The following is a 27,188-nucleotide window of genomic DNA, read 5'->3' on the forward strand; positions in this document are numbered from 1 at the left end:
TGTACAGAAAAACAAACCAGAAACCTCAACCTGACTAAGAACACCGCCTGAAGAGGTCGAGGGAGAATAAAAACCCAACCCGATATTGGAAGAAAATGAGGAATAAAGAGGTTGTGAGGGGTGGTAGATGTGGATGGTGAAAGGGTAGTGAAAAGGGTAGTGATAGTGAGGAATGGGTATCTCGGAAAGAACGAATCCAAAGCCAACCAGAAAAGAAACGACCGCGTTCTTTGGTCTTTTTCGGTTTGTGGAGGATATTGATCGGGGATGGCGGGCCCTAGGTTTTTTTTTTTTTTGTGTGTTTTTTTGATTCTTTTTTTCTGTTTTCTCTTCGCGTCTCGCTGCTCTTTTCGTGAATACACCGAGTTTCTCTTAGGTCGGATTCCATCCCCAAGTAGTATTAAACTCGGCCGTCGTGTTTCGTTCGTAAGATTTGCCGTTATCCATATGAAGACCGACCAGCGAGATGAAAAGAAGTAGGAAAGGCGAGGCCCGCGCAAATTGCCCACTAAGAAAGAAAGACGCCACGCCGGTCAGAAAAGAACCCAAACTCACGGCATACAGATAAAAAGCCAAATAACAATTAACAGATAAAGGACTTGGGCTCTCACATATCCTCGTCATCGTCTTTCCGTCGTTGCTCCGAGTGGAAAAGACTTTCTGCGTCACCGACTTGTTTGCGCTCCGAGACTTCGCGGTTGCGCATGCGGGACCGATGTGCCTGGACATTCATGGGCGTCAGTCCTCGAGATGGCACGGACTTGGGCCTCGGTTCAATGTAAATGGGGTGCAGGCGGTGCGAGGTGTTGAACCGGGTCCGGCCGTCTCTCATGACGGGTAGTTGTCATTGTAAGGGCTCCGAGCTGGAGGATAACCGGTTAAGGTGGAGGTAGACATCAGTGCCGTATCTAGAAAAATTGAGAATGAATTAGTGGGAAGTAGGGGAAACGATATTTGGGGGGTTTTCTTACCCTTCCATACTGATCAACTTTAGGTCACCTCCAAAGTAGCGCGCATACAACCGACTGATAGGCAATCCATACCCAAAGCCAGCCATGGGTGCTTTAAAATCGCTCTTGTCAAAGTCCGGGTCCAGGCTGGGAGTCTGCTCTACAGTCGTATACATGTACGTCCACACGAGAGGAATTGCCGATCGAGGAATACCACCACCCTCATCGGTGATCTTGATGGTGATATCTTCCTTACCCTCGGCCACAATGACCTTGGTCACAGGGAATTGATCGCGGTCGGCACCGTGCTGCTCAACCACCGCACGCAGCGAGTTCTTCAAAGTCTCGAAGAGCATGTGCGACAGATGGCCCGGCACGTACATGAAGTTGAGATCGTCCTTGCAGACCAGCTGCACTTTGGGCGCTTCAAAGAGACCGTAGTAATCCTCGCAGACAAACCGCGCATTCTCAATCGCTTCCAATGCGATATCGCGAACGTTGGTTTTGGTACAGATGATGCCGACGTAATTAGGATGTTTGATGTGCGTTTGTTCCGTGAGTGCAATATGTTGTCCAATCAACATTCGTATGCCTATACGAGACATGTAAAACCGGTCGAGGAAAGATTGTATAGTCGAGTCAATTTGCATGCGCTGTCGCTCCCGCTTCCATTCCAAAATACCCTGGGCAACGGTCGTCACAACACTGTCGTGACGTCGCTTAATCTGCTGGAGAGTCCGGGAGAAACGCTGGTTGTAATCATTTAGTTCGGGTGGCCAATCTACATTGCCATCGGCGGGCACGAAATATCGCCGACCTGCGGCGGCCGCGGCGGCCGGTTTTCCATTTCCGTTAATAGTGCCATTGGCGGTGGTAGAGGAGCGGTACTGGCCCTCGCGAATACTAGGATTTTGCGTGGCCTCGGAGAGAATCTTAGATGGGGATCCGCCATTCATGCGGCCCGGACGCAAGAGGCGGTTTCTAACCTCTTGGGTGAGGGAGGGTCGGGGAAGGGTGATGATTTCCTGAAAGGGCCCGCCGTTAGTGAGTCACGCCACAGAGCGACGGAAGCAGCAGCGACCAACGAGAATAGAGCCACACGTAAAAAAAAAAAAAGAGCCGATAGGGTAGACATACCTCGAATGATTGCGCATACCAATCCTGCACCTTTTTGATCGAGGGCATCTCACTGAGGCCATCGGGTAGCTCGCCTAGGTCTTGGACCCGGTGTGCGAGGCGAATGGGGAGCTCCTCGGAGAGGAATTGCGAGGCGCGGAACAAGGTGCCTACACAAGTAATTAGTCTTCTGCGGTCCTCGATCGAGGATCTCATGAATTACGCTCTGCTAAGAAACGCAAAGGACTAATGAGGCCATACCAGTTGAGGGCCGGTCGCCAAACTGGACCATTTGCCTCAGAGACACCCCGGTTGCGGGGAAGCTGGCATAGTGCCTGATGGTTTCCATCAGGCGCTCTGACGGCTTCCACATCGTGCGACGATTCAAGCCGAATGGCCGCCGAGAGGGGGGAAAGAAGGAATAAAGAAGGAGGACACTCTCGAGGTGTGAATGGGGCAGGATAGTGTATAGAAAAGGAAGAGAGTGTCGCGTGTTCGAGAGAGAGCGAGGGAGAGAAGAGACGAGGAACGGGGGAATGACTCGCACTTCTGCCGAGGTTGGGGGCGTTCCCGGCGCCCGCACACAAAAAGCAACTCAACCGCAGGTTCCGGCGTCGGAGGAAATTGGGTTTAAGCCTACGAGAGGGGAGAAAAGTGCCGATAAATGCGAGTCTGTTTGGTCATATGATGATCATTAGAATTCCCGATCTTTTTGATAGAGTCAATTATTTGTCTTTTAGTCTTGCAAATAGGCAGAATTCATTCAAATTGATTCGTGTATTCTGTTTCTTCCCCTTGGACATTGCATTCCCCCCATACTGTGGAATTGACCCCGGAGTTCCCAGACTCCCAGACTCCCAGACTCCCAGGATAATGACGTTGCCGAACGGGAAATGCAATCTTCCGGTGAGCCTGGGAGGTATAAACTGGTCGGTTAGATGGAAGTGGGAATTATAGATTATGAGTTGATAATAGTATTGACTACTTATCCTATTATTGAAGAGAAATAATTACACTTCTTATTCGAGGGCTTAAATAATGACTGACTGAAGATTATGTTGGGTATCGCATCTCGCATGTGTCATTAAGTCAGTCAGTGTCTCATCCCCCCGGATCTTCCCCTTTCGCCCGAAGGTGGGGCGATCCCCATTAAAGACATTCCTCGATGACGGCCAAAGGGCTTGATTCTGTCAAAGGTTAATAATTGTATAAGACAGAGCCTGATAGTGTTAATAACCCTATTATATTATATCACAACAATATAGTCTCTTGGTAGTATACAAAGTATGAGTCCTATACCTTATGATTATCAGTCAAGTACATTCCAGATCTCCCTCATATCCAGGTTAAATAATTACATAGGGCTTGTGTAAGAAGGGGGGAAAAAAGGGAGAACTACTGTAACTATAGAATTTCTCCAGAAACTCAATAACTAACCGAGTTGGTATCAACTGACAGGGATTTTAGGGTCATGGGCATGAGACTAGGGCCCATGTCCCGTTGAAATGGTACTTTTGTCGCACGACAACACCAAAACTCCCCGCAGATTTGGATTATTTCATGGATGATGACTGAATGAATTCATTTCCCAGAATTTCCCCTAGTTTCCAGACTAGTCCTCTTTGTGTGTGTGTGATTTCATGTTCCCACTTTCTTCTGCTGCCTGTGTTCTATTACCAGATTTCCCTTCTTCAACCTTGTATGTATTGTAGATCTATAAGGTCTGATCCGAAGTATACTTGGACCAACTCTTTTCATCTTTCTTTCTTCCTTGCTCTTATTACGTACACATTGTTTTCTATACCTTCATCTTCTTAATCATAGTTGATATCCCTTCTAATCTGATAATACCCCCCTCTCCCCCTCGGTAGCCCGTCCATTCGCCGATCGGCGTAGTAAGTTAGTGACAGCCCAGGGCGGATCCGTGGAGACTCAAGATTCCCTTTTCGAGCTCTTGCTGCTTCCTGGCGGTGGGACCCCCTCGTTTGGTCTGGGACTCACCAGAGGGGGGTGATTATTCTCTTTTCTCTTTCTTTCTCTCTTTCTCTCTTGCTGTCCTCGCTTGTGAGCTGGTATATATTTCTTGTACCGCGTGGGGGCTGAATCTCTTTTTTTTTCTTTCTCTTTTCTTTCTTCTTCCCTTCCTCTGGCCCTGGGTGTCATACCGAACTGCAACAGTATAACTACTCCAGACTCGACTGTGAATAAGGCCCCCCCCCTCCTTCCTCTAAAAGAACCACCCTCAGACACGCCCTAAGCGCAGGCGACTCGGAAGACAAACCATTTGCCCCTCCACGCTACTACTTGGCGGCGCTCTACTCTTTTTTGTTCTTGACTCCAATCTCGAAGCTTTAAACGAGGTTCTCCAACCTTGTTCATACGTGCATTTGGGATCATTTCCAATTTCTGGGGATTCCTCTTCGATTTCCATATCCTTTTTATCATCTGGTTTTATTTCTCTCTTGACTACTCTATACTTCCCCTACTTATTATCTGCGATTAAATCTCCCCAAACCCCACCCCCCCTCCAAAAGTCGCAATCCTTCTTCCTTTCCCTTTCCCTGCTTCTCTCTTCTCTCCACCCAGTCATTACCATGTCTCGCCGTCGAACCTCCCATAGCGAGCCCATGAACGAGGCCCTAGCATACCCCTTCTCCTCCACATCAACAGTCAACGCCAACGGCCAAATGCCACCCGCCTCGCCGCCGCGTCGCGGACCCATCGAAGGTCCCAATGGCCGCCGTCTTATCCGGCGCGTCACCTGGCGCTCGTCCACCTACAAACTCATGGCTTCGCTGTGGGTGTTGGGTGTACTGTATATTCTGTGGTTGATTCGGGATTTGTTCTATTTGCCTTTTACGCCATCCGAGGCTAGTCCGCCTCGTCCTGCTGATGCGTGAGTTGGGGGGTGCGTGTCCCTTTTTTTGGTCGCGTGTCGGGTTGGGTGTGGAGGCTGGGGTGGTTGGTGGATGGGATGGGATGGGATGGGGGAATTGCGGATTGCGGATTGCGGATTGTGGGAAATGGGTGAGATGGTCGGATGATGGACTGAATGGGAAATTCGATGATTCTTCGATCATAGTTGATTCCCCGGTCGGTGGGCTTTTCAGCTGAGAGGGCATTCGGTGGTGCAGCGACTCGAAGCTGTCTTTGTGGGCTGCTGCTCCTGGTGGCTGGGAGAGGCTGCGCTAAAGTGCAATCAATGGTGGCATCATCGCCTGGTGATGATTTACTGCCGCTCTTTGGACAAGGAGATTCTCGCTGGATGCGGAGCAGCGCCGAGCTATTATTCTCCGTGGATCCTTGCAAGAAGATTCGATGTCGAGGAATTGAGTCGGCCACCACGGTACCCAGCGCATGTCGATGGAGCAGAGAGAGCGTGCACCCTACGGCACTAAATAGCCACACACGCTCTTTCTCAGAGCGCTCAATCGAGACCCTCGTGGAGATGGACCACCTCAGACGGTTATACCGGTGATCTTTCCGATGAACTGCTGTCTGGTGGAGGGCAATGCACGATACAATGCCCACCAATGTCTAAAAGATCCTACTAAACATGGACTTGGATTTGGACCTGCACGACTCTCACGAGCCTCTCCACGAGTCACCAGCCTGGGCCTTTTCAAATACAGGTGTCAATTGTCATTCTGTGTGCGGTGATGCAACCATGCATCTTCTGACGGGCGATCTGACAATCTGGAACCATCTCCTGCAGACCGACGATCGGCACAAATCCTAACAACCAACCATCTTAGCTCTTGGACTATCGCATCACTGCCCCTCCGCCCTCTTTCGCCGGCGATCTCTCATCTCGTCCTGAATCATTACTATTTCCCTGTTTTTGGATTCTTTGTCTTTTTTTTTTACTCTTTTTTTCAACTTGGACATATTGTTTTGCTTTTACCTATTGTGTACCCCATTGCATGCCCATAGCGTCGTGTCTTCTTTCTTCCTACGTCTTTCTGGTGATTGATCTATTTGTTCTGGCTGCCCGATGACAGTTGATTTTTATGCATAGCCTTTTACTTTTACTTTTTTTTTTTATTTCTCTTCAATTTCTTATTTCATTTCTTGCATAAAAGTCGGCATATCTTCTACTTTCTTTTCTCCCGAAGTGATGGGTGTGGTTTTCGCTTCCCTCGATTTTCGATCGATCTTGCATCCCCTTTCTCCCCCTTCTCTCTCTCTCTCTTCTTTCTCCTGTTTATAGCTAGAATGGGGGTGGTCCTTTTGATTTGATTCATGGTCTTTGCATTTGTTATCCACTACCTTAATCGATAATTGCCCATGTCCACAATTATCTATCCATTCTACAAGGGTATACACGGAAACAGGTACAGTAATAGTAAGAAATCTCATTTCATAGCGCGTATCGACTGGCCAATATACAACTCCGACCCACTCCTCTAACTCATTCACCATCTTTTTATTTTCAATCACTTTTGCCCCATGTACCCCCAATTGAGGTGCCCCTGGTGACCTTGCACAATTTAGACGTACAGAGCAGAAGTCTCGCCCTTGGCAATGTACGAGGCGTAGGGCTTGATGGCGGCTGCGACCTCGGTGGCGGTGAACTTCTCGACCTGCTGGGGGGCACGGCCGACGAAGGTGGAGGCGTCCAGGAGGTTGTCCAGCTCGGGGAGAATGGGGTTGAAGAAGGCGGTGCGGCGGATGCGGTCGAGCAGGTCGTTGTCCTTGCCGTGCTTCTTGACGTTGTCGGCGGCCTGGTGGGAGAGGACGCCTAGAGCAGAGAGAAAAGACGTGTTAGTTTGTCATTATAGATGGAAAGATGTTCACTCGTAGAGTGGTCCACTTACGGATCTCCTCGTGGGCATCCTGGCGGGAGAGACCCTTCTTCACGCAGGCCATGATGATCTAGAGAGGGTTAGATTTGGCAATTGAGTAATAACGGTATCACAAGGCTCTTACGTTCTCACTAGAGATATATTAGCATGGTTCAGGCTTTGACAGATGGAGAGATTAGAGTAACTCACGTGGCCATGAAGGGAAGTTCATCGTTGACGTGGCGCTTGATGACCTCGGGGTAGACGACGAAGCCGGAGCTGACGTTGTCTACAGAGCGTTAGAACATGGCAAATCCTCCAGGAAGCTGATACTAAAAACATACTGAGCAGAATGAGACAGGCATCAGCGGTCAGGTAGAGCTCGGGAATGCTGATACGGCGGATGGCGCTATCGTCCTAGTAAAAGTCAATACCAAATTCTAACTAAGCTTTCCTTCTGCAGTCACTCGTCACTCACCAGCGAGCGCTCAAACCACTGAGCAGAGTAGGTGTCCAGAGCATCCTTGGGCAGGTTCTGGAGGTGGCGACCCAGAGAGCACAGACGCTCCGAGCGCATGGGGTTACGCTTGTAAGCCTACAAGCAGTCAGCAGCCACATTCACAGTTCAATTGACCAATCACACTTACCATGGCACTGCTGCCGATCTGGTCCTTCTCGAAGGGCTCCTCGACCTCCTTCAGCATGGCCAGGTGACGAATGTCAATACCAATGCGCTCGCAGGTAGAGCCAAAGGAACCAAGGGCGTTGCCGACATCCACATCGATCTTACGGGAGTAGGTCTGGGAAGAGATGATGAAGGCAGAGCTGAAACCGGCCTTCTCAGTGACTAGCTCATCCAGCTTCTCAACCTTGGCGTGGTCACCCTCAAAGATCTGCAGGAAAGAAGCCTGAGTACCAGTGGTACCCTTGACACCACGGAAGCGCAGGTCGTCGCGAGCGCGCTCGAGGTTACGCAGATCCATCAGGAGATCCTGAATCCACAGGCAAGCACGCTTTCCGACGGTGACCAGCTGGGCGGGCTGGCCGTGGGTGAAGCCCAGGCAGGGCAGGTCCTTGTACTGCTGGGCGAACTGGGAGAGCTTGTCGACGACGACGGCGAGCTTGGGAATGAGGATGTCGAGACCGTCCCGGAGGAGGATCAGATCGGCGTTGTCAGTGCAGTAGCACGAGGTAGCACCCCAGTGGATGATACCAGCAGCGGCGGGGGCAACCTGGCCGAAGGCGTGAACGTGGGCCATGACATCGTGACGGCGGCGCTTCTCCTCCTCGGCGGCAACTGCGAACTCATCATCCTGGATGGTGGCATGAGCCTTCATCTGCTCGATAGCCTCATCGGTGATGGGCAGGCCGAGCTCTAGAACATCACAAACGAGTCAATTGAATGGTGTTTTGTTTCTATTGCCCAATTTACATCCGATGTCGGTGCATCACCGTTGCTTCGACTCATCCCTCCAATGTTCTTAGTTTTCGTACCTTTCTGGGACTCGGCGAGCCAGATCCACAGCTGGCGCCATGTAGAGAAGCGCATGCGAGGAGAAAACAGATACTTCATCTCCGTGCCTAATCGATTGATCCCCATTAGCTATCGAGTCCAATTTTCCTCCGATTATAGCTGCCCCTCATTGGGTGCGGGCTGGAGGAATGACTTACTCGCATAGCGCGAGTTGGGGGGGGTCTGGTAGACATCGTTGCTGGCGGACATGATGTCGGGTCTGATCGGAGGACACTCAAAAGACGAATTGAGCGACAGGATCGACTAGAAAGGTGAGTCTGAAGAAGTGTGCGAACTGGGAAATTTTGCTGCAATCATCGGGTTGTAGCGGGGCTTATCACGTTATCGTAAGGTTGGCGTGGGGCGGGTCACGTGTATACTACGGGATGGAATGAGCTGGTGAAAAGAACAAATCCGGCGCATTGATTATGGTATAATTGGCTCTTCGCTGGAAAGCAAGACGAATAAATGAAACAGTTCTATAAGGAAGCTGACAGAGCCTAGGATAGCTGCGCCAACTGTACGGCAAGGCTGGCTTTATCGTACTTGATGTACTTGCCGCGACCCTTGTCGATCTCGACATAGCGATCATAGAAGCGAGAATAGAGCGGTTCGAGGACAGTCTGAAGCTCGCGGCTCAGGACTGAGCGCACCTCTCGCTCCATATGAAGGTTCTTGTGCCGGGATATCATCTCGTCGAAGCTTGCATTGAAGCATTTGAATTTTTCCTTGATGGCATCCCGATCACGAGACGACAGATTCTTCACGATAGCGCTGGAATCGACTGCGCCGCCCGAGCTGGGTCGTGCACCGGTTCGAGAAGTATACTGCACATCCAACAGACACTGCGATGTATCCTTCCATGCATCGAGATATGTCGATGTTGCACGTTTGCGGAAGCTATCGATTCGGGCGATGCTATCTGGCGCGCCGAGATAACGCGCCAGCTCAGGGCTTGATCGAATAGAACGATCAACGACACAAAACACGTTGGACAGGAATACACCGAGCGCAGCCTTGGTCCGGTGGAAAGTCCGACCGCGAGCCTCTAGGGCAGTCATGAGGGCCTCGATCATGTCCAGAATAAAGTGAGAGAACAAGGTGCCACTGTCAGGGCCAACGTCTAGAGGAGCTGTGCTTGCGGTGTTTGAGTTGGACCGCCAGTTACCATCCCCAAGTGATGTCAAGATAGATGCGAGGGGACCCGAGTAACCGGTCAGAGTAGCCAAAGAGCTCATCACCTCGTCAACAAGAGGTATAGAGCCACCGTCTGGGGGAAGGGGGACGGTGGCAGCCTTGCGCTTGGTTTCCTCTAGAAGCTCCGAAAGCGAAGATTTGGCAGTTTCACGCACCGGCCGGAGAGCCTCGATCAATAGACTCTTGAGCTCTGCTGTCTTGGAATCAATACGATAAGACATTGCTGTCACGATTTCAATAATCTCAAATGCCAAGAAGCAATCTGTCATCAAGTTTGCCTTGATGTATTGGTTTAGCTCACGCAGAGTCTTGGAGTATTCTCCCATGGCTGAGAGGAAGGTGGCTTGGAGAACCAGGCCTTGTTGATCCCCGGTGAAGATCTGCACGATAATCCCATGCTCCACGACAATGAATCCTTCCAAGGCATTTGAGTAGATTCCAATTCCATTCGTGCCTTGTTTGTAGGGACCATCTGTCGGTCGTCGCTTGACGGTATTGAGCGATGCGATGGAAAGGTTCTGGAGGCTGGCGTTGAGATACGGCCCGCGTACGTCTGAATATATCTTCATTGCAGGGCTGTCGCCTTTTCCTCTTTGAGGGCCATGAATCGCTGCCGATCCAATTGCCGAGGCTAGCGCTGCCAGTTGTGAAATTGTATCTTCAGGGAGGGAAGGGAAGGGGAGTTCTGAGGACGCTGGGGTTAGCGTCATTGTCTCGCAATGCATCGAGTATTCAGTTTCAGTGCCCACCTTTGGTCAAATAGTGTAGCGGCTCAATGGGAGTGACGTGTTGCATCAGCTCAGCCTTGAAAGTATCTTGCAACATGTTGCTGCCCGTGCTGAGGAGGGCGTTAAAGTCGGACAATGCTTTCTGGTTCGACCGGAGGTTCGTCGCGTTGAGGTCGACCAGCGCTTTCTCAACACGTTTCATCGCCGATAGGTACTGCGACAGGCCAGAGCTCTGCGGTCTGAAAAGGCTACCAGGTTAGTACGTCCACGTTTGTAAGCTGTAATGGCGTAGGCTTAGACATACCCTGCGCGGATGATGCCCTCCTCGCGACTCTTCGCATCGAGAGGCTGGCGCAAACGTTCAATGGCATCGTTGACCTTGTCAATATTGCTATTCGTAATCTGCAGTGATTGTGTATTGCTGTAAATGGGGCCGATAGCCTCCTTCACGACCTTTCCGCTGGTTTCCAGGCGCACCAGGGAGCCCTGGATCTTCTTGGTGAGACGGTTGAGTTTCTCGAGGTTGGCATACAGCACCTCCACCTCGGCACTTTCCTCCGCAAATGCGGTGTTCCTTGGGGCCACCATGTTCTCAATTGCAGAAGAGATACCAGCCCGAATCACCAGGAGCCGTCATGTCTTCCGGGTGTGGGGTCCACGAGGGATGTTTGGCCGCAGCAACTCGATAAGCTCCGCCCCGGATGGTGTTCACGCTAGACCCAAAATAGACGGAGTCTCGGCCCGTCTGTGCTTCCGTACTCAGTTGTCACATGACATTTCGTCATTCCCCGCGGAGGGTTACAGTAGAACAAGAACCAATGGTGGCCCCGAGCTGGCTAAGGTTGTTGCATGCACCTTGCAGCTTCGTCGTCGCGCTCACGCCTCGCCAAAATGGGCGCTTCGAGGATTGGACGTCTTCGCTGGACAGTTCCTCCTGCTGCTCTCGCTGCATACACTGCGGGGGAGTGGAATCGACGCCTACCACAGAGCTCCTACTTTACTACTACATCTTCTTGGTACGAGACCAAAGCCGAGTCGCGGAACGATGCTTCCCATAAGAAGGGGAGCTCCGAACACCACGACCCAGACTCTGTGTGGTTCAAAGTAGCCCAGAAGCTCGATAATGTCAAACATACTGTTGGAGCTGGAGCTTGGGGAGACTTGGGAGGAAACATTACCGAGTACATCATGCCCGATTGGGCCCGATTGCTCCCGGCTACAGCCCAGAAACTCCAACGGGAGCTTTCAATGGCACCGGGGTCACTCGCAGATGAAATTTGGAAGGAATCGCATGACCCAGACATCAACCCGGAAATCTTGAGGGATGCCGAGGTGCGAGTCAGCGGCGAGCTTTGCAACGAGGAGCTTGCATTCCGAGAGAAGCGCCGACACCACGCGAGGAAAGCATTGGCTTCTTACTTGGATATTCCCGAGGAGGAGATTCATCCCGATGATGTCCCCGTTATTGCCATGTGCGGCTCCGGCGGCGGGTTGCGCGCTCTGGTTGCGGGAACCGGGTCCTACCTGGCTGCTCAGGAAGCCGGGCTCTGGGATTGTATCACCTACACAGCCGGAGTTAGCGGTAGCTGCTGGCTACAAACTCTCTATCATTCTTCTCTCGCCGATGGGAACTTTAATCGGCTCGTCGATCACCTGAAGAATAGATTGGGTGTGCATATTGCCTTTCCGCCAGCAGCGCTCAATCTGTTGACCACCGCGCCAACCAACAAGTTCCTTCTCAGCGGCTTGGTCGAGAAGTTGAAAGCAGACCCAAGCGCGGACTTTGGGTTGGTAGATATCTATGGTATGCTGCTTGCTGCACGACTCTTGGTTCCCCGAGGAGAGCTGGGCGTGAATGATCGGGATCTTAAGATTTCCAATCAGCAAGTCAACTTGTTAAACGGCGAACATCCCATGCCTATCTACACAGCCGTGCGCCATGAGATTCCCGTGCTGGCTGAAGAGGCCCGAGACGATGAACACCAAACACCGGAAGATTTGATGAAAAAGGCCAAACAAGAGTCTTGGTTCCAGTGGTTCGAGTTCACTCCGTATGAATTTTTCTGCGAGGAACTCAATGCTGGAATTCCCACCTGGGCGTTGGGACGACACTTCCACGAAGGGCGTAATGAGACGCCATCCCACACCTATCCCATTCCCGAGTTGCGGGTTCCAGGGTTGATGGGAATATGGGGCAGTGCATTCTGCGCAACTCTTTCTCACTATTACAAAGAGGTTCGACCCTTGGTCAAAGGACTTGCTGGATTTGGTGGGATTGACAGTCTCATCCGAGGCAAAAACGAGGACCTCATTCGAGTACACCCTATCGACCCCGCCGCCATTCCTAATTATGTCATGGGTATGAAAGATCAACTGCCCGCCTCTTGTCCGGAGTCTATCTTCCAGGATAAGCATTTACGTCTCATGGATGCAGGCATGAGCAATAACTTGCCCATTTACCCTCTAATTCGACCCGGCCGCGATGTGGATGTCATTGTCGCCTTTGATGCATCCGCCGACATCCAGCAAGAAAACTGGCTCTCCGTCGTAGATGGATATGCCCGGCAACGGGGAATCAAGGGCTGGCCCGTCGGTGCAGGTTGGCCTCGAGCAACCGAGACCCTGGCAGAGACAGAAAAGGCCCTACGTGAACCCGAGAACATCACAGATGAGCAGGCCAACCAGAAGATCGCAGAGTCTCAGAACCACCAGGAGAATGCCTCAAACAATAAGAAGAACAACTCCACCAGCACCGCTGACACGGACCTGGGCTACTGCAACGTCTGGGTCGGCACTCAAGAAGAACGCATCTCAAAAGACGAACCCCCACCTTCAAAGCGTCTCTTCCACCCAGACAACAACGAAGACCACTCCGAATCCGACTTCCACCTAATGAGACCCGAAGCCGGCATCGCCGTCGTATACTTCCCACTCATCCCCAACCCCTCGGCCCCAAAACTCCCTCCAACCCAGAAAACCCGTCCCCTCGCCGCCGTTCAATCCCTCCAACAATCGCAAAACCAGGTCAAAGACCCCGCCGACCCGGTTGCTCCTCAACCAAACTCGATTGACCCCGACGTGGACGATTTCTTGTCCACGTGGAATTTTATCTACACGCCCGAGCAGATTGATTCTGTCGTTGGTCTTGCTAGGGCGAATTTCTCGCAGGGGAAGGATCAGGTTCGGAGGGTTGTGCGGGCGGTTTATGAGAGGAAGAAATCTGATCGGTTGAGGAGGGAGGAGGTGGAGGCGAGGAAACGGATGGAGGGGTTTGTGCCGTTGTAGATGATACATTTAGAATTGGGGAGATAGGTGATTGATGTTTTGTTTTGAGGATTGTGGCGTTATATTACTTGCACTGCATATCCTTTTCTTATATCTTGTGGGAGGGGATTTGTTAGAATGTTTGGTTTTTGATACTGGGCTTGAACTCGCTTGTAATAGATGCACACATTACTCTTTCTTTTGTCAATTAACATTTATGAATAATCATTTTCTGAGAAATAGAACTAAAGGGAATAAGTCAAGACTGAGATGTTGAGTTAGTGCGTTAGGATATACACTATTCATGCTTGTGTACAGGCTTGTATACTTCACGCCTCGATATCAACATCACACTCAAGACCCTTTAGACACCTTCTCCTCAACCTGCTCTCCCTGGCCACCCCCATTGCTAAAATAAGACTGCACCCCCTCCAAATCCCCATTTTCCTTATCCTTTCCCTTCCTCGCCCGCCCTTCTTCATCCGTCCCCACCACACGAGCTTCATCATCGCTCCCCGCCAAACTAACATCCTTACTTTCATCAGTCTGCTTGCGCAACCCAAGTTGCCGCTCTAATTCATGCAGCGAGCCCGCACCAACAGCCAACAATGTCGACCCCGTCGTCTTCGTCTTCGAAGCAGTTCGGGAATCCGAATCCGAATCTGCCTTCGATACATCCTGGCTTGTAGACGGGGGGATATTCTCCTGTTTCTCCTGTTTCTCGACACTCTCACTCTCACCATCATCGCCATTCTTCTTCCCCCGCCAATCCGCAGGACCGCTCTCGTGAACCGGCTCACCAGGCTTCGGCTCACTAATAGGTCGTCCGTGGACTGCAGTCTTCTGCTCAGCAGAATACCGCCAAACAACCTTCAATTTCTCAAACGCGCGAATCCCCTTCCTCGCACTACCCTTGATTCCATCCATAGCATCCCATTCCGTCTCGAAAACGCCCGAGTCGTGCTCGGCACCACCTTCGAAGAATGCATTGAACCATACATGCGCGACGGAGGTGACCATTGCAAAACCCGTGTAGGAGGCTTTGCTGCGTCGTTCGAAGTCGATGTTCACGTCTGAGTTTGGGAGGATGATGGGCTTGTTGGGGCGGAATATTACCGCTGAGAGGTTGGACGGGGTTGTTGTGCGGCTGGAGAGTTCGGAGGCGGAGCTTGATAGGTCGGATTGGGAGGTGAGGGTTGCGGATGTGTTGATTGGTAGGGCTGGGGAGTCTGGTTTGGTGGTGGGTTTATCGTTCAACGGTGTAGGTGTAGATGTGGATGTGGGCGTGGTACTGCTGTCGCCGGCTTCGACGACAGTGCGCTCTTTGCGGTGGAACATGTGGAAGCACTTGATCTTCTTGCCCTCGTCCACGTATCCTTCCACCGCGACCTTGACTCCATCTCGTAGACCCCAGATGTGGATCTCGAGAATCTCCACTGGGCGTTCCACGTATTGCTTCCCCAATTGATTCGCCCACCGGTCGACATACCCAATATAGCGCATTTGACTGGGGATGCTTACCCCGTTTCCGAACCCAACTCGCATTCGCCGGTCAGTAAACCGTTGTAGGGCATCCTCCTTCTTCCATCCTTCCTGGCTGATAAGATACGATGTCGCGATAGTCCCACTGCGGCCTTTGCCAGCCTTGCAATGCACAACGGCGACTCTCTTCGGTGCCTCTGTCTCGCTCGCACTTTTATCTCCATCCCCATCCTCGACATCTAGCCGATGCAACCAGTTCCGCATACTCCCCATAATATTCGGAATCAGCGCAAAAGGCGGGGGATGGTGATCCGGCCACGGAAAATGATGAATGCGATTGTAAACCTCCGAATCAGGATACCCGGTGCCCTCGGCACGAAACTCCCAAATACACCAATTCTTGCCATGTTTCGCGTCGAGGAATTTGACCAACTCGTCTAGGGGGTTGCGGTATGCTCGTTGCGGGTATGTTGCAGATGGACCGGAGGTTGCGATGACTGGGGAGATTGGAGTCGGAAGTATTAGTCGAGATTCGAGGTGGACGAGGGAATGTTTCTTAGAAGAGGATTCTGGCTAGCCAGTGGAGGAGGAGGGGGTAGTCATTACTATTATCGGTCACGTAGCATAGATCCAGGCCTGCTTCTGGATGTCGAAGGCGTGGGCCTGCGACGATTTGGCGGAGGATGGAGGACTGTTGGGTGCGGAGATTGGTTTAGTGTTGGTTTTTTGGGATCTGTGGAAGACCAGGGGGTTATACCATGTTGCGCGAGTCGAGGAATTCTGCTCGCGTGATTGTCGCTGTTAGGACATTGATTGAACTTGTGTGTGTCGAATTATTGGGCCGATGAGAGGATTGTTGAGTTTGAAATGAACATTGAATGACGCCGTGTTGCCAGACGAGAGGAACTTGTTTGTTGGTGGCCGCTTTGAGCGCAGCCGATGATGTCACTGGGTCGCGGTTATGGCTGGAGGCTTAATTTTAGCGTAGAAACTAAGATCAAAGGACATCGAACATAAGATAAATCTATAGATGAGATAGAAAATCGACACTTTGATCTGTTTTTAATATTGTACAGATTGAATATGAAGTATGTACACATTGATCACAGCGCCGGCTCTCTTTTCCACCCGCTGTAAGGAATGAATGCGCCCGAGGCGATTCTCAACAGATTTGTCCTTTCCAAAACGCCAGCCATAAACGAGAGACAGGCTGACTGCTCTGCCCGATCGTCATCAAATTACACACCCTTAACGCCCGTAGACTTCGTGTCTTCCGTTCCCAACCACATTAAAGAAGACAAGTCATGAAGAAAAGAAAACAAGTAGAAGAAAGAAGAAACACCCTTCTAACAAGGGGCTTCTTAAGCGACGCCATAGAAGACATCAGGTTTGATGGAGAAGCCCGTGGTAGTCTCGGTGACATTAGCACTGCCAGCCTGCCAGTAGGTAGCCTCAGAGTTGTAGTCCTCCTCAATGACATGCCACTCGTGCTGGACCTTGACATTCCACGTCGGGTTAGTCAAGGGGCTGACTGCGGCCGTGATGGTGTTGTTGGCACAGGCGGTGGCATTGGGAGTGAGGCCCTCGCAGTAGGTGCTGAAGCCAGGCGCGTTCTCGGATGCAGGCGCGGTGATGTTGAAGCGGTAGGCACAGCCGCCTGGGGAGCATTGGAGTTGGAAGTTGGTCGCTGTCCAGGTGGAGGCTTGACCGTTGGGGAGAGCACTGGTCAGGCTCAGGGTGGAGAGGATAACGGGGAGGAAACTGGTGAGTTGCATGGTGGGTGGCGATGGTTGTTATTATCGAAGAGTATGGAGTAGAGAGCGTAGAAGAGGGTGGATGATAATGTACAGTTGAAGTAGAAGGAAGGCAGGGGTAGGAAGTAGTTATATAGTCGAGAGATGATAATGGAAAAGTGAGAGAGTTGTAAGTTGAAAGTGACAGTTAAAGATGCAGGAGGTTGGAGGAAGCAGCAAAGAAGTCGGAACGAATCGAGGGGCGCAGGGTTCAACGCGGATTCTCGTCTGCTTCTCTTTTAACTCTCCGACTCCACTCTTTCCAACCACTCAGTTTAATCAGTTCATTACTCCCCCCGGTCCACTATGTAACTACCCAAACGATCGTCATCGTCAGGGGATAACCAAAACTCAATCAACCAGAAGTGAACAAATTCGCACATGACGCTAATCGAGTAACCTCTCATAAAAAACAACAAATAAAAGCCAACCCGCCTAGTGGTCACCCCTAAAAGCGCCGGCTTGTCTGACGCTCCTTTCAAGTCTCACTATCCAACAAGTTCGAACGAGTGATCGTCCCCCAGGCGTTTCATGGCGATTCGCACTATTTTTGGGTCCAAGTGGGTCTTGATGGAGTCGAGAGAGAGGGCAGCCTTGTGGTTCGTGGCGTCCGAATCTCGGGTCAACTGGGTCTTGCGGGTAAATGAAACGGTCGGCGCTTGAACATTGAACTACGATTAGAGCCGGAGTAGTAGTACTAACATGGCTGGATCGAGTGATTTTTCACATCATTTCGTGATCAAAAATTTACAGGGTTGATTTGTTGGGAATATAGTACAAAAAATGATGATATCCAGCAGGGTACCTCGTCGCACGAAGCCGTCATGTCCATCCCAGAACAGATGCCCCCTTTCATCTATCCGACTCGAGACACAAAAAAGTGGCGATACATGCATGCACCTGCATCGGCCTGCAGCCGAAACAGCAGCCGTGAGCAAATCTCCCGATGGAACGCCGAGATTACTATTCGCCCGTTTTGGACGAAGGAGAGCTCCGATTGCTGTTCCCCTCGACTTCCTCATCCACTTCATCCACATCCACCTCGTCCAGCTCGACTTCAGAGTCCTCCATTTCCAGGCCGTTCATAGCCTCCGAGCTCACTTTGCCCTCCGCGGCGAGTCTCTCCAATGCCAAGCGGCGACGTTTTCTCTGTCGTCGCTCTTTATTATATGCAATTCTTTCCTCGCGACCAAGCTTGGGACGTGGGTTGCGTTGCAGTTTAGGCTCCTCAGCCGTCTCGGTAGTATCGTCTAAGGTTGGCACATCCCCACCCTGGATCAAAGGGTGATACTGCAACCGTAGCGCATACTCGTTGACCGACCGCGCGCAAAGACTCCGAATCTCCTCCCTCGCTTTGGGACTGACCGTTGCCTCCCGCTTAGCCAGATCTAACATGTACATGAGCGCGGACTTGTAGTTACCCGCATCTAGGCACATCAGGATGATTGTCTCGAAGGTGCCGGCATCCGGAATGACATCGAGGGTGGCCATCTCTTTAACCAGGAAGATGCCGGCTTCCCGTTTGAGTGCTGTACGACACATCCGGATCAGTGCATTGTAGACCTGGAGATCGGCGCCTTGCGGACAGATGGTATGAATTTCATTGTAGAAGCCAATTGCATCATCTACCACCGTCGGGTCATTTTGGGCATCGTGTTCACACAATTCAGCAATGACACGAACACTCGCAAGAGGGACAACGTGCTTCTCGTTGTGTAATCTCTTCAGCACTTGCCAAGCATCCCGGCGGTCGGTCTTGCTGTGGATCATATACGCAAGGATCGGTTGAGTGGTCGTCTGATCAAGAGGCAAACCGGCCTCCTGCATAGTACAAAGAACCTCAAACGCAGCGGGAAGATCACCCACGCCAACATTGGCCACAATAAGCTGCTGATAATCTTCCAAGACCGGAGAGATTGCGCGTCGGGCGAGATGACGGAACACAGACTTTGCTATCTCGATATCACTGACGCCGGCCGCGACCCTCAAAACATCACTGCACACAGCAGTCGGTGGGTGGAGGTAACCGAGTTCAACCATGCGTCGCCACACAAAACGCGTCGTCATATAATGTTGTGCTTCAATTGCAGTCCGTAGCACATGCATCCACAGATCAGACGTCATGTCATTGCCCTGACTAACTCGGACCTGCATCAAGCGAAGCACTTCATCCATTTCGCCCAGGTCACAGAGCTGGTAGATCATCGAACTATGCAGCCAATCTTCGACATGTATATCCTTCCGCTGCATCAACGCTGCTTGCTCAAGCGCCATCTCGAATTTGTGTTCGCGGAGAAGACCCGCAACCACGAAATGCCATCCAGCCGGGCTAAGGGTAAGCCATCGATCTCGTAGTTTCTGGAGGACTTCTTGGCGGAGAATGAAGTCTGGATGAACAGCAAGTGCCTAGACAAAAGAAGAAAAAAACCATTAAAAAGCTAGACCTCGAAAGAAAGCTCCTGTCAAGTCAAGATTGACATACCTGCAACGCAGCATGCAGCGTCCCCGAGTCCGCCGCAATCCCTTGTTTCTCCATCTCCTCCAAGAGGTTCCTCACAAATATCGGTGACCCATGCAACGCATCCGAATTCGCCATTATAAGAGCCTTATAATGCCGCGCCGACGGCTTGACACCGCGATCCCGGATCAACGTGCGCAGTATGTGTGTGGCGGATGTGATATTAGGCTTCTTGGCCATTTCCGTTTGTAAGAGTGTTTCGAGACTGTCATTACTCTTTTCTGCGGCGTATTTGGGGACACCGGGCCATCTGTTGATCGCTTTCTTCCGCCTCGGTGTCAATGCCTCCTCGTCGTGGTTCTCGGGTTCGAAGCTATCGTGTTCGTTGTCCCAATGCTCGTCAGGAAATGAGGCGGACCCGGACAAGACTGAAGATGCGCCATTGCCACCGCGCGTAGGAGCGTCTTCAACTTGGGAGTGGGCGTCGGTCTTGCGGGCGTTATTGCTGTAACAGCGATGCCGCGGCGGCGCCGCAATGCGAAGAGCTGGCGGCGGACATGGTCGGGAGCTCGGTTTCCGCTGCTTCAATAGAGGATTGGCGCGAGCCAGCGCCAATGGGCTAAATGATGGACATAGCGAGTACCACAGTCCATCAAGAACCAGCACCCGCCGAGACATGTCGAGCTGCTCGTGGAGTTGAGATCGTTCAAGTTGCGGCGACGATCCGCCTAGACATTGATTAGGGTCACGTGACTAATATCGAATGCCCTCGTGGGCCTCGTTCTTGCGGCATCGTCTACAATTATCGAGGCTACGTAGGGTACCAGTAAAATGACCAATATCCAGGTTTTCAATATGTAATATTCGTAGATCGTAACAAGATCCAGAAACCCAGATTCCCACTGAAAAAAATACAGAGCCAGATACGCCACGGCCATGCTCGTTCAACCTGATCCGATGGGGACCTCCCAGCGAGCGACCTTACCCACTCTCTGCTGCAGGGTATCTTATTTGCTAGTCTTAGTTTCTTCAGCCATGCAAGTCATTTATCTTGGAATGTCGCTCATAGACCGCCACGATCACCGCCGCCACGTCCACCCCGGCCTCGGCCCCGACCACCACGGCCACCGCGGCCTCGCCCGCGGTCACCATCTCGTCCGTGGCCGCCGCGGCGGTTTTGTGGTTGGTTCTGTTGCTGCTCTTTCACGATGTCGATGATTTCGTCGGGGACTCGGAGGTATTTGATCTGTTGAGTCGTTAGTAACTAACTGGCTTAAGGCGGCATTGCGACAAGGGTGTTGCCCTCGCGCGGGCAGGGACGTACGTTGTTGCCGCGGATGTAGACTTCGGGCAATCGGAAGAACTTGTCGCCCTCGGGGCTGGTCTGCACAACCTCGCGCAGGATCAAGTTCATCCAGTTGTCGCAGGTGACCAGGTGACCGTTCAGAGTCTCGCCGTTCTTCAGTTCGACCAGCATGGGGTGGCCCTGTGCGGCCGTGAGGAGGCCGAGAGGCAGCTAGTAAAAAGAGGAGTTAGCGTGAGAGCTCTGAATATACGTCAGGCGATTGAGCGATTACCATTGTGAAGTGTGATTCAGCGTGGGAGGTGTCAAGGTGGGAGGAATGACTGGGTAGTGCGCAAGCAGTAATCGGTGCGGGCAGCACTCAAACTCGCAATTAATGGGCGAGTCGGGGAGAAAGGACTCGGCGAATGAGCCCAATGGAGGGTTCTGGTTATTTGGGGTTGTTGTGAGAAGCGGTCGTTGCGCCTGAGCTCCGCTACAGCTGTGACGGAGATGCCGGAAAAATTGATGTGCCGACCGCCCAGCCCGGCGATGCTTCAGGTGGTTGTTTCTCTAAACGCCGACTCGATTGGCTACTCTAATTCTTTCAGCAAACAACTCGAATATGAAATGTTTACAGGAAAGATTCTACTTTTGCAAGATCACAATCAAATCATCATCTGATGTTCACTGCCAAATTTTGGAAGCATTAAAGTATTTTAGCGATCAGATAGTGGCATACACCCATGTCATTATAGATCTTGGGTAGCCAGTCAAGCAGTCCTCCGTCCCATTCTAAACCTTTGGCCGCTTGGTCGCCTCACTCCCATTTTCGTCCTCATCCTCATCGTCCTCAATGGCAAGTTTGCGCTTGTTACGAGAAACCAGACCAGCGGGAGCTTCTTCATCGGTAGCACCTGGCAAGCGACCCTCGACAGCCTTGAGGGTGATCTCGTATCCCTCCTCGACATTCCGAACGGTATCATCGAGTTTCTCTACCCGATCGAACAGCTCCAATTCTTGCAGCAGCTCCTTGTGCCTCTTGAACAGTCGCTGCTTTGTGAGCATGCGCCACCAGTAGTATCTCCGATCATTAGGATCTTCAGCCTTGCCCTTCTTGATCAACAACCGTGCAAGGTTGGTGCCGCCGGCCAGGCGGTGACTCGGGGGAATTTGACTGAGAAGGTACATCTCCAAAATATGGGCGAATTGGGTAGCCTCAATCTTGAAGGAGGTTCGGATTTCGCGTAGAACATCGGTAGGGATGAGCTCTGCGGTTGGGACTGAGCGGAGGCGCTGCCTGCGAGAGTAGGCCCCATTAGGGTCGGGGTTGAGGTTCACTTTGCGCTTGACGAATTCGGGGTGCAGGAGACAGAAATCGGCTGTATCCCGAAGCGCGTCGAAGCTCTCGTTGGGATCCTCTACTGTCAGCTCGATAATCGTGGGATCTGCGATGCATGCGGCATGGATGGTTGTGTAGAGGTGGGTGCCGTGGCCCGCGCGGTGATGTGAGGGGAGGATGAGGAATTGTGCGATGCGGAGTCGTGATGGGAGCTCAGAGAGTTTGATTTCGGCGGGAGGGAAGGCGTCATCCTTGACTGTCGGCGTGATTGAGCGATCTCGCTGGTAGAGCCAGTACCTGTAGGTGGTGGCGTATCCGACAATGGAGTAGGACGAGGCCGTTGGCGTTGGAGGTGTGACCTTTTCGTAACTGTGTCTGTTAGTTTTGATCACACCAAATCATAGACCATAGCCAGAACACCTACACAAAGTATACCGTCCACCGTTCGAGAGTCCATTCTGGATCGTCCGTCGCCAACGGTGTGCCAGCCTCGATGAACAGAGACACCAGGATCTGCGCGCGGTCAAGAATGCGCCGTACATCAGGATCCGCGAGAGATCCAGCCCAGATCTCATAGTTCCTCTCATTCGACTCATAACTATAGACCAGCTTGCCGGGAGGTGTAAAGTCCTTTGCGTTGGGGTCTTCCTGCACAGCTTTCTCGTAGTCGGGGAGATTGATCAAGGCCTCTGTTCAGAGAAATTGTCCAGAATAAGCTAATGTATCCTGGTAGCATTTGCGATCTAGAAAAACTCACCCTCTGGAACGAACTCCTTCAATGTGCCAAGAAGATCCGCCGCAGCTATGTCGCCAACCGCCTTGAAGCGATCGTCGTAGGAAATGTGAACATGAGGGCGGAGATCATGAGCGGCGAAGCGTAGACGGATAATCAAACCCTTGTATCCAAAGATTTGCTCTTCGTCGCCAAAAATGGGGTAAGTGAACTGAGGGTGGAAGGCTGAGAGAGTTTTCGGCTTCGCATCACCCGGCTGCATGACCGTGATTTGCAGCGCATCGTTGGCGTCGCATGTCCCTAGAACCCATTCGTGTCAGCTATTGCGCGAGAAATTGTGGAAGTAGGATCGCCTTACATTCATCTTCAAGCGCCATGTTGGATATGGAGTGGAGCGAGTCCAGATGGTGAAGTGAAGGAGATAGGAAGATGCGAAGATGCAGGAAGGAGGCGCGTCTGACCGCGTCGGGCACAGCTTCAGTATTACCTAATCGGGACTAGCGGGCGATCTGAGACAGTCGATAGAAGAAGTTGAAGAAGTGTACTTCCATACTTCTTTGCTCCTCTTGAACTTTCTATACTTCTCTATCCTCACCTCATTTGACTATGCCTAATTCTCTCATTTTGCGCTCACGTATTTCCTTTAGCGTGGGAATCATCTCCAAAGCTCGCCGAATGCCCATCGTTCTCCCGATCTTCCGGAGTGTTTCAAGTACCCACTCATGGACATCGTCACCAGCTCCAGCAGCTCGTCCTGCAACTGCCAAAGGAAACATCAACATGAACACGCCATTCAGTGGTGGCAATTGTGTGAGCCCCGCAGATGGGAGCCCACACCCAAAAGCTCCCATTTGACTCGCTGCGCCAGCACAAATGTATGTCGCCATCAGTGAAGTGGTGTCCAGCGCTTTTTGTCGCTGACAGATATCATCCAGCGTTGGCGTTTCTAACCTTATTATATGACGAACAATCATCTCATTCACCATCAATCGTGCCCAGAAGTAGTGATTGAGGTCTCTGGACGCCCACACATCGTTATAGATCATGTACGTTCCATTAAACGTGCGTTGGAAGTCGTTCGACTTTTTCAAAGAGAACTTCCATTTCTGTGGAAGTTGGCCTTCCCAAGCCTCCAGCTCTGCATCACAGAGCAGAGCAGAGCTTGCCGCTATTCTTGGATCGGGGTCCGGGTGGCCCCGAAGGGACGAGTCCAGCTTCATGAAGCGAATGAGAATATCGACCAGGCGGACTGTAGGGATCTGATCTGGCTGGGGACCGGGAATTTGCTCAGGAGACCAATCATGCAGCTCCGAAGGTATGACCCCCTGGACGAGAAAATATCTGATGATTGAAATGAGGTAATACTGCAGATGTGGGCGCGGGTGTGTATTTCTCAGCGCATCGCTGAAGCCGGCCTGTTTGACTAGCGCCGCCAACCCATCTAGATGGACTGTCCATGAGTCGATTTCATTGGGTGAACAACAGACCATCTACCAGAATTCAATTAGCTACGTGAACGACAATCAAGAGAGGGTCTGCAGCACAGAACAGCATGTGGACCAGGGCTCATACCTCGTACATACTCAACATCACGATTATATGAAACGTCTGATTCGCATTCGCCTGGTCAGGGTTCTGGACCGCCTTCCGAACGACGTTAATGGCCGCCACATATTTCTCCCGCGCCGCTAGTGACAGGGCTCGGTCCTGACTGACGTTGGACATGGCGGCTAGCCCAACAGAAATGGTTGCATCACGCAGGGGCGAAGGCACAAGAATGGCCTTTAGGAAAGGCGAAGTCTCCATTTCGGAAGGGAGATCTCCCGCCATCCCTGAGACCGCACTTACAAACCGGTTGAAGAAGAATCTCAATCCTTGTTCCTCCAAAGTTGAAGGAACTACAGCCGGCATTGTGGGGACCATGACCATGCGAGGACTTTCTGGCTGGGCTACATAGTCCCATCGCGATAAGCCCAATTTGTTTGTGGGGTTCTCCGAGCTTTCATCTGAGCTGTCTGAGCTATCCAACAGCTTGCGCCTGGCTTCTGATTTGGCCTTTGCCGCCGCAGACCGGCGAGCCGTCTTGTCATTCTCATCACGGAACAATAAGGACGGGACGTCGCGATAGCCACCACATGGTTTCCCCGCTCGCTTGCATTGCGAACAGACCGGATCAAGACGATCACACTAACCCATAGGGGCTCGTATTAGATTATTGGGTTCAATCCTGGGGGTGGACCATCACGCTATCACGCTATATGGCTAGCAATGGGAATTTGATTGACTTACCTTGATGCGCCTCTCCCGACAGCTCTGGCAATTTTTGCTTGGGCGACCGTAAAAAGGCATATCTGCTTGACAAGCCGATCGCAAAGGTCATCCTTAATTTTCTTCAACCCTCCCGGGGTTCAAAAGGGGTAAAAACAATCGTGGAGATGTCCTAGAGATGGCGAGAAGCCCAGATGACGGCTGGATCCGCGAGGCTCAGCCATGTCAGAGGTGGAGCCTGTGGAAGGTGATTGGTGACCAGCCGCGGCATCGCTATGGGGGCCACCTTTCCTAATTAGGTATCAGTTTCGTGGGTTTTGCAAGAGAAGAGCAAAGAAAACCGAGAAAAGACTTGCAATTTGTACTTGCAGTCTGAGGAAAGCCTAAATTGTTTCGTCAGTGCTGTGGCTTAGTCGCTGATTCTTGGTTGATAGTTGATATGCTGGCGTTCAAGGATGCTGGTTTTCTAAGAAGCTCGTCGCTTAGCCAAGAGACGTTTGCCGAGTGATCGAGAACTTGGCGGCCTAGTCTTACAGTTGAAGCGACGAACACCATACCTTTTATGGAGCCGTGGCTTACCCCCAGAAACATCGAGACTGTATTAATGAAATCTGCGTCACAGGCTAATCTTTGAGTCAAGGATATAATATGTGGGCCCTCGCTTCATCGCCGAGAGTTTCTTTTTACTCCATCTTTTCCATAGGGCCACCTATAACATTTCCCAATTCTGCAAGCCATGGTTCTCGATGGCAGAGCTTTGCAACATACAGGGAATGTCTCATTCTACCGCTATGACCCCTCGTTAGCGGTCGCCATCGTGGCGGCTGTTCTATATGGCATCGCATTCATCTTGACCTGCGTGCAATGGATCAGGTATAAATCCTGGGTCTGGGTTGTCATGGTCGTTGCTGCAGCAAGTAAGTCAATAATCATAGAATTTTAATTTTAATTGTCGGTACCAACGCTAATATCATTCACAGTGGAGGCAGTCGGCTACATTGGCCGCTGTATCTCGACCCAGAACGTTACAGACAAACCGGTCTACGTCCTTCAATTCGCTCTCATCATTCTCGCACCAGTTCTCATGGCCGCCTGCTGTTATGTCCTATTCAGTCGCATCCTCTTTTTGATTGTTCCCCGCCAGGAACGAACCTTTCGCTTGTGCTGGGTGCCTCCTAGGTTCATCACCCCACTCTTCGTGGGCTTTGATGTTGTTGCTCTCTTTCTCCAGCTGGTCGGCGCGGTCATGATTTCCTCGGTCGATGCCACTGAGAAGGATGCAGCCAGCAAGCTTAATCGGGGGAAACATATCGCCCAGGCTGGTGTTATCGTACAACTGCTTGCTTTTGGTCTCTTCTCGGTCGCCGCTGTCCGGTTCAATTTCACCTCGAAAAAATTCACGAAGAGTATTCATGAGAGATATGAAATGTTCGGAGAAGACGACTATATCGTTGATGGCATTACGAAGAAGAAACACTGGCCAGCATTATTGCGTGTTGTGAATTTCACTACTTTATTGATATTGGTGAGTGTTCATGAAATCCGGCTGGAAAGCGCTTTACTAACCATTATACGCCTTCCGCCAGGTCCGTTCCATTTACCGCCTAGTGGAGTTTACTCAGGGTGTGACGGGATATCTCAATACACATGAGTGGACCTTGTACATCTTTGATGCTTTGGTTATCTATCCTTGCGTTGCACTCTTCGTCTACTGGCATCCAGGCAAGTATCTGCCATACTTGGGCTTCCGTTTGCCTAAGCACGCTCGTTAAATGAGGATCTCGTGCTGGCGGGATATGGATACGCTTAATTTAAAGGACACTCACTCCATTTGAGACATTTCCTCTTTGCGTTGATGTCATACGTTACACTCAATAATAAATTTAATCTTCAAGACATCTCCCAAAACAACTTCAAAAGCCGCAATCTTTCGGGTCTAGCGCGGGGTTCTGTGGGATATACAACTAGACCCCGGATTTTTCTTCTCCGCATCTTACTGAAGAAGCAGAACTAATAGAGGAGTTGATTAAGCTGGGGTACATATTCACGAAGAATGACCGGGGTTTCGGTGTCACCGAGTCTTCGGCCACAACACCCAAAACGGGAAGGGGTTGAAACGGGCATTCGAAAGTCCGCTTTAGCCCCCGAATGCGAAACCCCAAAGTTCCATTTCTCGACAGAAGTGACCCTTTACTAAGCCCTTTCTGGTATAGCTTGTTTTGAAGTATGGGGAGCCCTCATGGAAAGTCCTATTCTGTAGACATCATCCACTTTGGGC

The 27,188-nt window shown here is 51.4% G+C and overlaps 11 protein-coding genes across 11 annotated transcripts; 3 read left to right on the forward strand and 8 right to left on the reverse strand.

Annotated features, from left to right (window-relative positions):
• Nucleotides 1-607: 607 nt before the first annotated feature.
• On the reverse strand, nucleotides 608-832 carry N7473_001403 (uncharacterized protein; the record flags this gene model as incomplete). The annotated part of the gene is made up of 1 exon (XM_057147343.1): nucleotides 608-832. The coding sequence occupies one exon, from the start codon at nucleotides 830-832 to the stop codon at nucleotides 608-610; it is 225 nt and encodes a 74-aa protein (XP_057015229.1).
• Nucleotides 833-844: 12 nt separating this feature from the next.
• N7473_001404 (PDK/BCKDK family protein kinase) lies at nucleotides 845-2,570 on the reverse strand (the record flags this gene model as incomplete). Its single annotated transcript, XM_057147344.1, has 4 exons — nucleotides 2,328-2,570; nucleotides 2,088-2,236; nucleotides 972-1,975; nucleotides 845-908 (listed from the first exon to the last, which is right to left on the reverse strand). The coding sequence occupies exons 1-4, from the start codon at nucleotides 2,437-2,439 to the stop codon at nucleotides 845-847; spliced, it is 1,329 nt and encodes a 442-aa protein (XP_057015230.1). The 5' UTR covers nucleotides 2,440-2,570.
• Nucleotides 2,571-4,660: 2,090 nt separating this feature from the next.
• N7473_001405 (uncharacterized protein) lies at nucleotides 4,661-4,966 on the forward strand (the record flags this gene model as incomplete). The annotated part of the gene is made up of 1 exon (XM_057147345.1): nucleotides 4,661-4,966. One exon carries the CDS (start codon nucleotides 4,661-4,663, stop codon nucleotides 4,964-4,966), a length of 306 nt encoding a protein of 101 aa, XP_057015231.1.
• A 1,590-nt stretch (nucleotides 4,967-6,556) lies between these two features.
• ade13 (adenylosuccinase ADE13) lies at nucleotides 6,557-8,573 on the reverse strand (the record flags this gene model as incomplete). Its single annotated transcript, XM_057147346.1, has 9 exons — nucleotides 6,557-6,807; nucleotides 6,884-6,941; nucleotides 6,996-7,002; nucleotides 7,061-7,139; nucleotides 7,195-7,267; nucleotides 7,329-7,445; nucleotides 7,498-8,225; nucleotides 8,345-8,431; nucleotides 8,522-8,573. 9 exons carry the CDS (start codon nucleotides 8,571-8,573, stop codon nucleotides 6,557-6,559), a joined length of 1,452 nt encoding a protein of 483 aa, XP_057015232.1.
• A 290-nt stretch (nucleotides 8,574-8,863) lies between these two features.
• On the reverse strand, nucleotides 8,864-10,876 carry N7473_001407 (EXO70 family protein; the record flags this gene model as incomplete). The annotated part of the gene is made up of 3 exons (XM_057147347.1): nucleotides 8,864-10,245; nucleotides 10,310-10,527; nucleotides 10,593-10,876. 3 exons carry the CDS (start codon nucleotides 10,874-10,876, stop codon nucleotides 8,864-8,866), a joined length of 1,884 nt encoding a protein of 627 aa, XP_057015233.1.
• Nucleotides 10,877-11,179: 303 nt separating this feature from the next.
• N7473_001408 (putative phospholipase A2 (PlaA)) lies at nucleotides 11,180-13,573 on the forward strand (the record flags this gene model as incomplete). The annotated part of the gene is made up of 1 exon (XM_057147348.1): nucleotides 11,180-13,573. One exon carries the CDS (start codon nucleotides 11,180-11,182, stop codon nucleotides 13,571-13,573), a length of 2,394 nt encoding a protein of 797 aa, XP_057015234.1.
• A 333-nt stretch (nucleotides 13,574-13,906) lies between these two features.
• On the reverse strand, nucleotides 13,907-15,794 carry N7473_001409 (putative phosphatidylinositol-3,4,5-trisphosphate 3-phosphatase; the record flags this gene model as incomplete). The annotated part of the gene is made up of 3 exons (XM_057147349.1): nucleotides 13,907-15,531; nucleotides 15,641-15,725; nucleotides 15,792-15,794. The coding sequence occupies 3 exons, from the start codon at nucleotides 15,792-15,794 to the stop codon at nucleotides 13,907-13,909; spliced, it is 1,713 nt and encodes a 570-aa protein (XP_057015235.1).
• A 601-nt stretch (nucleotides 15,795-16,395) lies between these two features.
• On the reverse strand, nucleotides 16,396-16,809 carry N7473_001410 (uncharacterized protein; the record flags this gene model as incomplete). The annotated part of the gene is made up of 1 exon (XM_057147350.1): nucleotides 16,396-16,809. One exon carries the CDS (start codon nucleotides 16,807-16,809, stop codon nucleotides 16,396-16,398), a length of 414 nt encoding a protein of 137 aa, XP_057015236.1.
• Nucleotides 16,810-17,790: 981 nt separating this feature from the next.
• N7473_001411 (pentatricopeptide repeat protein) lies at nucleotides 17,791-20,865 on the reverse strand (the record flags this gene model as incomplete). Its single annotated transcript, XM_057147351.1, has 5 exons — nucleotides 17,791-19,233; nucleotides 19,310-20,013; nucleotides 20,435-20,531; nucleotides 20,610-20,801; nucleotides 20,863-20,865. 5 exons carry the CDS (start codon nucleotides 20,863-20,865, stop codon nucleotides 17,791-17,793), a joined length of 2,439 nt encoding a protein of 812 aa, XP_057015237.1.
• Nucleotides 20,866-21,362: 497 nt separating this feature from the next.
• hat1 (histone acetyltransferase catalytic subunit HAT1) lies at nucleotides 21,363-24,991 on the reverse strand (the record flags this gene model as incomplete). The annotated part of the gene is made up of 7 exons (XM_057147352.1): nucleotides 21,363-22,278; nucleotides 22,334-22,598; nucleotides 22,667-22,942; nucleotides 23,001-23,129; nucleotides 23,277-24,132; nucleotides 24,215-24,829; nucleotides 24,932-24,991. 7 exons carry the CDS (start codon nucleotides 24,989-24,991, stop codon nucleotides 21,363-21,365), a joined length of 3,117 nt encoding a protein of 1,038 aa, XP_057015238.1.
• A 655-nt stretch (nucleotides 24,992-25,646) lies between these two features.
• N7473_001413 (RTA1 domain-containing protein) lies at nucleotides 25,647-26,682 on the forward strand (the record flags this gene model as incomplete). The annotated part of the gene is made up of 3 exons (XM_057147353.1): nucleotides 25,647-25,827; nucleotides 25,891-26,435; nucleotides 26,497-26,682. The coding sequence occupies 3 exons, from the start codon at nucleotides 25,647-25,649 to the stop codon at nucleotides 26,680-26,682; spliced, it is 912 nt and encodes a 303-aa protein (XP_057015239.1).
• Nucleotides 26,683-27,188: the final 506 nt, after the last annotated feature.

This window comes from Penicillium subrubescens, assembly GCF_028828155.1.
Source record: "Penicillium subrubescens strain IBT 31985 chromosome Unknown utg000001l_segment0_segment0, whole genome shotgun sequence".
Lineage (NCBI taxonomy): Eukaryota > Fungi > Ascomycota > Eurotiomycetes > Eurotiales > Aspergillaceae > Penicillium > Penicillium subrubescens.